At 27.2% G+C, this 10,093-nt stretch overlaps 1 protein-coding gene across 2 annotated transcripts in view; it reads left to right on the top strand.

Moving 5' to 3' along the window:
* Positions 1–539: 539 nt before the first annotated feature.
* LOC113377040 (probable serine/threonine-protein kinase DDB_G0276461) overlaps positions 540–10,093 on the top strand; it is an 18,357-nt gene continuing 8,803 nt past the window's right edge. The window contains exons 1-9 of one of the 2 annotated variants that reach the window (XM_026617206.1): positions 540–858; positions 1,235–1,353; positions 2,935–3,068; positions 4,916–5,231; positions 5,308–5,440; positions 5,501–5,604; positions 5,796–6,547; positions 6,771–7,045; positions 8,292–8,408. In XM_026617206.1, the coding sequence (XP_026472991.1) occupies positions 732–858; positions 1,235–1,353; positions 2,935–3,068; positions 4,916–5,231; positions 5,308–5,440; positions 5,501–5,604; positions 5,796–6,547; positions 6,771–7,045; positions 8,292–8,408 (2,077 nt within the window). In that variant the 5' untranslated portion in view covers positions 540–731. Of the gene's footprint in view, positions 859–1,234; positions 1,354–2,934; positions 3,069–4,915; positions 5,232–5,307; positions 5,441–5,500; positions 5,605–5,795; positions 6,548–6,770; positions 7,058–8,291; positions 8,409–10,093 lie in introns of both variants that reach the window. The other variant, XM_026617205.1, reaches the window with a different exon arrangement.

The raw sequence follows: 10,093 nt of genomic DNA, 5'->3' as shown, positions 1-10,093 counted from the left end.
AAATATAATAAATAAGTTTTTCGATGTTTATTTTCATCAAATATATAAAACAGTTATTCAATTATTTATTTTTAATCGTTAAACTCCTGTAAATTTGATGAATTTATCAATCTCATACTTTATTTGAGGTTAGAAAAGTCAAGAATTAATGTTTTCAAAGAATCGGCATCCATGTTTTCTGACAGTCACAAACGCATCAAACCGAGCTGACCGAACGCGTAGATAAAATCCACAACAGTTTGGGATTCAGTTTTGGACACATCGAACGGTCAAAACGATCTGCGCATGCGTCTGACGGTTGCGGACTGTCGGTGACTGTACTCCGAACAAACCCTTATTTTAACTATGGCGTTATTCGTTATTATGGCGCCACTGTAGCACAAAAAAGTTTAAATGTTGGCTACCTGCATCATTAGTAGAACTCTACTCTTTTATCTATGACTACTTATTGCTATTAGATGACAGAGCTATATCTTTAATCTATGGTGCAACCTGTCGGGTTATCCGAATTTGCTTTCTGTCATTCTGATGTACAAAATAATTATTTAGGATTTTAAATTAAACAGTATGCGTTGCAAAATTATTTTGTCATAGTCCAAAGCAATTGTAAAATTCTAGTGAGGAAACATATTAAAGACTATGTAAAATACAAGCGAGTTTCTGTGAAAATATGTCATTCAGTATTGTGGTATAGTCTTCTCTAGTTTGACATTAACGTAAAATTCTTCAACATGAAGAAACTGTTTTCTAAAATAGAAACTAAGATCGATAACAATACAAAAGAAACTAATAATCAGGTCGGAAAAGTTTTCACTGTTGGCAGGGTCACAGTTACTGTCGAAGATGTCATAGCAGAGGGTATAAAATTATTTATTTTGTGAAATTTTATTAATTATTTATGCAGACTAAAAAGTATTTATTGTGTGATTCTTATTAAAAAAATGTATTCTTTTTAATATTACTATCAAATTGAGTTCATTACATTACAGGATGAATTATGTTTACAATAAACCACTAACAATAAGTAATAATAATTGATACATCATAAAAATTATACTTTAATATTATTATTGCGATTTTCTGCTGGTTTTTATTTTTTTATAAAAATATTTTTATTGCTTTATTAGCTACTTATTAACATATTAACTGTTTATTGGATTGTGACCATTATTTAAATTTTTATCATTATTGTTTTCCTATGTTCGTTGCTTAATGCAAATGCTTATATTTTTAGGAGGGTTTGCAGTAGTGTTCTTAGCAAAGGGAAGTAGTGGTGCAAGATATGCTCTTAAAAGAATGTATGTTAACAATGAACATGACCTCAATATTTGTAGAAGAGAAATTCAGATAGCTGTAAGTATCTTAAAGTTGTAAATTGAATATTATTTTTTTTATTTAAAATGTTTTGCACTAAACCTGACAAAGTGATGTAAACTTTTTGGTGAAAAAAATTGATCATTCAATTAAAGTTGAAAATTAAATACTTATTGCAGATTATAACAATAAACAGAAAATATGCAGTAGAAGTTATTAAATTAGCATTTACTCCAAGTTTAAAATGTTATCTTCAGAAGTTGAAATTTTTTATTTAACACTCATTGCAATAATTTGAAAATAATTTTTGTATGTACTATATGGATCGAGATATAATGTCATCGGGGTTTTTGTTCGTTAAATATTGCTTTTAGCCCAATCCTGCAGATATGTTGTGTGAAAGATCTTCTTGGTTTTTAATTTACTTGCATACATTTTACTTCTTAAACTTTATATATCTTCTCATATTTTATTTCTACCTTTTTCTTATGCAAGTCATCAATTATATATATTCGTTATCTTCAACCATTCAATATTTATCTTTTCTTTTGCTGACATCTTAGAATATCCACTTATCTTACATAGAGACAACCTACTATTATAATCTTGGTCATTTTTATTATACTCTTATTCTTTGTATATTTTTTTCATTAAATTTTGTTTAAGAAACCATAAAATTTACAAGAAAAACAAGAGACACATTCCGTCCCAGATAACAAATTTACAGATGTTTTTGTAAATAATAAGTTAGTTTGCGAATAATTTATTTTTCAAAGATCTTTTTGGTACTTGAAAGTTGAACCCTTTTCATGCAACATTTATTCTTATTTAGGATCTTGCAAATATTCAAAATGATAATGTCTGACCTCTCATATAGAATTTAAACAAAATATTAACATTCATAAAAAAGCAATAACCTTAATGATGAAAATCCTTTTTGCTGGCACTTTCACATTCTGTATTATATAAGTGAAAAGTGAATTTTATTTTGACCTAATTTTTATTATTAATTTTTGTCATTCAGCTATTGATGATAATGGAACTCCAAATATAGCCCGATTATAATTTTTATTGTTGAGTACAAAGATAAAATGACATGAGTGAAGAGATTGGAAGTTTTTTATTTTCACCAAAATAATTCTGTAAAGTATGATATTATATGGCTGCATTGGGCATTATGTAGCCATTTCTGAGCCATTCTTTAAGAAATATATTTTGGCAATTTTAATTGAAGCAATAACTTATTTCCAATTTTGAATCAAATTTTTACCCAACCATACTAACAAATTTGTCAAAAAATGTAATCCAAACTGATGTTTACACTTATTTTTGACACACATTTAGATATTTTTATGCATATAGAAGATACATGTACAAACATGCATTCATAAATACATATGTAGACAACATGCAGTTTATACATATATACATATATATATATATATATATATATATATATATATATATATATATATATATATATATATATATATATATATATATATATTAGAGAGAATATTTTATTAGAGGATGTATGGCTTTTACATTAGTATTATGGTTTTGTTTATAATTTTGTGTTTCCAAGTAATTCAACAAATTGATTTTTCTATTTTTATTTAGAGCAATCTAAGTGGTCACAAAAATATAATTGGTTACATAGATTCCAGTATACTACATACTGGAAATGGTGTTTACGAAATTTTACTCCTGATGCCTTACTGCAAAACTCATGTGCTGGCCATAATGAATACAAGGTAAATAAAATTCAATGATTTATCTATTTATCTTTCACAGTCTATTCTAATTAACTTCATAATGTTTATAATCTAATAACAAATTTTAGTTTATTATTAATAAACACAACACAGGTTTTAAAAACACTTCAGTTTAAGCTAATTTTGTACTTAAGCAACTGCTGTTATTTAACTTTCCGAAGGAGAAGTTTATGTTTTCATAAAAAAATCTGATTCGCTAATTTTATGTTTTCTCGACGTTTCAAGCCATTCTGAATCGAAAGAGACCAAATTTGGAAAAAGTATGTGTGTGTGTGTGTGTGCGTGTGTGTGAACAGATTTTTTGCCGTAAATCGACGTTTTCTCAAAAACGGTTGAACCGATTTCAAAAATTTAAAAGCCATTCGATGTATTTTGATGAGGACTAGCGTTTTTGAGTTTTGTGTGACGATATTTAATTTCAAAATTTTAAATTACTTTGTAATTTGAAAAAAAGTGTTGAACTTTTCGTCCACATTTAAGCTCATCCTACCGAACTGATTTTAAAAAATCAAAAACTGTTCAAAAGATATTAGTTGGGAATGGTACTGATTAGTTTTAGGTGAAAATCTATCGAGTCGTTTTCTTGTAATTAACTGTTGAAAAAAAAATTTAAGGCTTTATTAAAAAATTTAATTCTTATAGAACTTACTGAAATATTACGGCCTTACGACAAATAGTTTGATTTTAAAAATTTATCAAAGTTTGAGAAAATGAGTAGTTCTTTTGACATTTGTTAAAACTAAAATTAGACTATTTACTTCGTATAATGATAGAGTACTTGGTCTTGAACATAATAAACCATTAAGTCCTGGAAACTGGTTCAATTATAAAAATTATTGATTTTTGAACATTTGCCTTTAAAAAATACTTAGAGTCTAAGTGTTCGTTCGTTTTCAATTATGTGTAAAAAATCCACTCGAAATACTTTTAATGGCTCATAAATTAATTTATTTTTTATTGATTAAGTCGATTATTTAAACATATCGGGAAGTTCATGTAACTTGCCTCAAGGCTAAATACCAAACCAACTAGTTTTATTTTCCTATCTTTATGTGTATTTAATGTATGAATGTATATATTATATAATGATTCTATTATATGTATATGATATATGGATACCAATGTATATATATATATATATATACAGTGGTACCCCGCCTTAGGAGCTTAATTTGTTCCATAATCACGATTGCATATCAAATTTCTTGTATATTGAAGCAATTTTTTCTATATAAATACATTGAAATGGCAATAATTTGTTTTAGGACATTGTTTTTTTTAATAATAAAAAGAAATTTAATTGCTAAGATCAAAACATTCATTGCTAAAATCAAATATATATATACCAAAAATATAGCAAATTACTAAATAAAAAATAACTAAATTATTACTATATTGGTTCTTTAAAAAAACGTCCTCTTCAAATCTACTACTCACAAACTTTGGACATATTTTTCAATGATTTTACGCTTTAATTCAAGAGACATGGCTTTTGTTTGGAACCATGATTGTTATAAAAGTAAATATATCTAACAGTATAAGAAGCAAAAAAGAACGAACACCTCTTACATTCACTATGAACATAAATAATCTCAATGGGTGTGAATTGCTGTATCTGATGAACAAGAATAATGGAAAATGGATTAATATTATTTAATTGAAATGTTTATAATTAAATATGAGTATACGCTAGGAAGAATTTTTTGCTATATATATATATATATATATATATATATATATATATATATATATATGATGAATATAAAAATGAATTAAAATGTAAAAACTTTTTATTTGAATTGTTTGATTAAATTTATTGTTAATAGGTTACAAACAGGGTTTAGTGAACAAGAAGTAATGCAAATTTTTTGTGATACTGTTGAAGCTGTGTCTCGTCTTCATCATTGTCAAACGCCTATAATTCACCGCGACTTAAAAGTAGAAAATATTTTAATGACAGAACAGGGTTCTTATGTATTGTGTGATTTTGGTTCGGCTACTGGTAAAATTTTAAACCCAACCACTCATGGTGTTGCTTTAGTAGAGGAAGAAATTAAAAAATATACAACCCTTTCATATAGAGCACCAGAAATGGTAGATATGTATTCAGGGAAACCAATTACAACAAAGGCAGATATTTGGGTGAGCAGATATTTGAGCACGTAATACAATGCAATTACAAAATAATTCAAGACATTAATTATTAAACATATTTTAGGCTTTGGGTTGTTTATTATATAAATTATGCTTTTTTACTCTTCCATTTGGTGAGAGCACCTTAGCAATTCAAAGCGGGAATTTTGTTATTCCTGATAATTCCAAATATAGCAGAGGTGTTCATCAATTGATAAGTATGTTGCTCTAATTTTTTAATAATTAGGTACATTCTAATAAAATATTTTATTAAATAGATTATATGCTGGAACCAGATGCTGACAAGAGACCAGATATTTTTCAAGTCAGTGAAATAGCATTTAAAGTAGTTGGAAAGGACAATCCAGTTCAAAATTTGCATGTGAGTGAAGTATATTATTTTCTTTAGTTGGAGCTAAAAAGGCCCAAAACTCGATAGCTTTTGTTAACATGATATTCTTTTTTGTTTTTGTATTTGGATATGGAATTATATAATGATAAATTAGATTATTTAATGAAAATTACCAAACTAAAGTTTTTTTTTTGACAAATATCTTGGTGTTATTTTTACAGAAAAGCCCTATTCCAATTCTCCAGAATTTACCACTTCCGGCCTTTGAGTCTGAAGTGAAACGATCATCTGTGAAACTAAGTAAACCAGCTGCAAGTACTTTGGTTGAAGGAACTAGTGTCACACCCAGGCAAAGGCCTAAAGGAAGTCAACCACCATTATTGATAAATTCAAACATACCAATAACACTGAACACAAATGTAGCACCGGTTAGTAATACACATTCACCAGTTTCAATATCAGAACCACAAACTCTGGCACCTCCTCCTAGTCAGCAGGCGTTCAGCAGCCAGCCGTCACAGTTTCCATCACCAACTTTTGAAACTGGCTTTCAACAATTTGGTGCCACTAGTCCAGGACAATCTTTTAAAAAATATCAAGTTGCTAAAACACCAACTGCGCCACCTCAGTTTACAGCAGAAGAATCTCAACAATCTGCACCTTTTGTTCCTGTTCAATTTCCTGTACCATTTAGCATTGATAATGATGACCCACCATCTACTAAATTAAAAGTCAATTCCCCAAATTCTTCTAATTGCTTATTTTCATCCTCAAATTTTACTAATGAAAAAATTGATAACATAAGGGAACCCTCGCCCACGCATATTAATACGAATAATTCTGCAAAAGCCGATGTGTCTGCTGAAAGTGTTAGTCAATATTTACCTTCACTGAATACACCACCTTCATCTCCCAATTTGCACTTACCTAAAGGACATAGAAGATATATGAGTGACACCACAGCATTTAATAAGTAAGTAAATTTTGTGTCTTTTAATGTTTTAAGCCTGTCTAAAACATTTCTTCTGAATGTCATGCAGATTTAAGAATGCCTCTGTTCAAATTTTAAATTTATTAACCTTTTTTTAATTTTAAATATAAATTAAGAGTATTATCTGGCATATATTAGATTAGTTTGTTGTACCATCTTATATTAAAATGCTAGTGTTTTATTCATAGCTTATAATTATTTTCAGAGTTTATGCAAATGAAACTAGCCAGTTTCTGGCTCCATATCAGACCTCAGTCAAACCAAGATCTAGTTCCAATTCTCCTCCAGAAACATCGGAAAGAAACTCAGTTTCCCAAGGATTGTCAAGTTCTGCTAACAAATTGAATAAAAATGTTCCTGTGGATAATCGCTCTTTATCTGTTGACATGGCCAATTGGAATCCATTTGGAGATCCTACACCTTTTTCTCAAATGACCGAAGACCATATCTTTGGCGCCGAGTTTGATAAAATCAGACACGGTACAGAATGTAGTGAGTAGACATCTCATGTAGAAGTTATATATGATACTTTTTTTAACAGTTGCTTTTATTCAGTCATCAGGCTGACACAACTATGTTTGTTCTGTCTTTGCACATTAAAATTATTGAGAATAGCAAATATTTAAAGTTAGCACAGATTATTTAATCATGAGTAGTTATCTCAAAATCTTTCTTATTCAGAGGCAGAAGCTATTATGTTCTCAATGATATGAGAATGAATGTTGAATGAACTTTTGTTCGTAAATCTGAGAAGATTTCCTAGTATGTTCTTTCCAAATATTTCAATGTGGTGTGTTCTTGTTGGGTGTTATTCATAAACTGATTAGTTCCACTAATTGTCTTCTAAGTTGTGTTTAGTTCTGATTTAAAATTACACTTAATGCTGAACTTTTTTATGGTCTAATTATTTAGACTTGACCAAATGCAAATTGGCTTTTCATTATCGCTGGTTTATATTCTGTACCATCTTTTTTCTTCCAAATTAGTTATTACTATTATCTATATATAAATTTTCTATGTAATGCAGACACAAACAAGTCTGTCAGTTTTTTCTTATTACATTACTGACTTCTACTACTTCATTTTTAATATATGCATTAATAATAAATTAAAAGAATTTATTATATTATCTTATTACACTATTAATAATGCCCAATATTATTTTTTTTTTTTCACACAAAAAACTTAAGTTAAAATAAATTGAATTAAGAAAACAAAATATTAGAAAAATTATAATACTAAAAGAAAAACATAAAGTGTATCTATTTGTGACTAGAGCATAATTGTTTGTGTTTGTGCATTTTACTATAATTTATAGTGTTATATTTTGGGATTGTGTTTCTTGTGTTATTTTCTCTTTCACACAAGAATATATATATATATATATATATATATATATATATATATATATATATACATATATATATATATGTATATATATATATATATATATATATATATGTATATATGTATATATGTATATATGTATGTATGTATGTATATATATATATATATGTGTGTATGCATTGATATTGATTTTTATATTTATGTACAATGGATTATTATTATGATTTATGATTGTTTGATTCTATGTATAATTTTTTTTTTTTATAATTTTATTTCCATTTCATCACTTATTAAATTAATGTAATATTTTGTTACAAAGTTTTTGAATCGAAGAATTTAGATAATTTAGTATTTAATTTGATATATATATTTGTTATAGATAATCCTCAAGACAATACTATTGATATACCAAATATATCTGAGGATCCTTTTGGATGTGCGCCCTTTAGTTTGACTTCGAAAACTCGAGACAAGTTAATGAAACAAAATCTAGGAGGTAAAGTATGATTTTGTTTTAACTTATCCACTAATATTGATATTCTACATACATTCTGCACATATATAGTGTGTATTGTATGCAAACATCATATAATTTAAAACAATATAATATGGTTACTAATATGTATATACATTATGCATCTGCAATGGTATATTCTACTGAAATCAGCCTTATTAACCTTTCTACTTCAATGAAAGTTTAAAGCTTATTATCAAGTTATACAAAATATTTTTAGTTTAAATATGAGTATGATAATATGAATATTTACTCATAGAATATATGTTTTTTCATAGTTATTTACATATGTATACACATAATTAATTTTTTTCTTGTATGTATATATGTATTTGCAAAAATGTGCTAATTATTGTGTATACAAATTAATTAGGAAATAGTTCAAGTATCAATTTGAGTTCTAAAGTATTCATGAATATAGAACAACTACTTACCATGCATATTCGATTGGTTTTATACAAAATTGTGGAAGGTCACAAAAAGTAACAGAACTGATTATTATAATCTGAACTGTAACAAGTCTAATACAGAAAGTCTTAATGCTCATTATTCTGATCAGTACAGAAATTGCATTGTATATTGTGCATTAGTGTTTGTTTGTTTGTTTTTTTTTTTGTCGTAATTCATTGCTACTCGATTGAGAATTATAATGACCTTTGTCATTTATGCTACTCACCTACCTTCTTTAACAAAGCCTAGAGCTTTCGTTTTACTATTTTTCTATTGAGAAAGAATATTTTCACTTGAAATACTTATATGCTTATGTGATAAGAACACCACACATTTTAAACAGTAAAATATGACAGATAAAATTATGACACCAAATATTTGATTTGAATGGTATTTCAAATTTCATTACTGTTTGATGCTATAATGTTGACCGTGATGTCAGATATGCTCACTTTTAAATATAAATTTTCATATTTTTTGTTTAAACAAATTAAAAAAAATAAAGCGTGTTTGAGTATTGAAAAAAATTATCAAAAACCTGCACATTAACTGGATTTATTTAATTTGAACTTGGCCGGTCTAAGAACTAAACATAAAATAATATGCTGTGCTATAAATTTTAACTATCACATAATTTTTTTATAATTCCAAATAATGAGTAGTCTTAAATTATTAAGCAGGCAACAAAGATTTGTTGACATAATTACACAAATAGATCTTTGTTGATTTTTCTGTTAATGCAAATATGCAAGCTTGAATGTGAACTGTGACACTCCTAATGACTTATACTACTAGGATCATAACTTAACAGCTCAAGTAACTTTTGTTCAGAATGTTTCATTTATGTGCGTATGATGATGAATTTATTTGTAAAAAACATGCATTCCTTTCAAAAATTTATTTTACATTCATACGTTTCAGCTATAACCCTAGCCTTCATTCAGTGAAAACTACAAATAAAATTAAAGCCTAAAACAATTCAATTGGGAAAAAGAAATTATAAAGATTTACTCTTTACTATTCACAATTAATTACTTAAGTACTTACAATTAGTTAATCTTAGTGTTAAAATAGAAAATTCTATGTGGCATAAACATAAAACTTGTAATTAAACAGTATTTGACAAAATACTAACTAAAAAAATCACAAATAGATAGTGTGTAATATATGTGTTGCTCGTAAACTGGTTGAAGACATAATGGAGAAAAGATTTTTTT

This window comes from Ctenocephalides felis, unplaced genomic scaffold (genome assembly GCF_003426905.1).
Source record: "Ctenocephalides felis isolate EL2017-DRISC unplaced genomic scaffold, ASM342690v1 CF-g0.4_SCAFFOLD_01886, whole genome shotgun sequence".
Lineage (NCBI taxonomy): Eukaryota > Metazoa > Arthropoda > Insecta > Siphonaptera > Pulicidae > Ctenocephalides > Ctenocephalides felis.
Note: the sequence above shows the minus strand (reverse complement) of the source record. Positions and strands in the feature narration are given on the sequence as shown.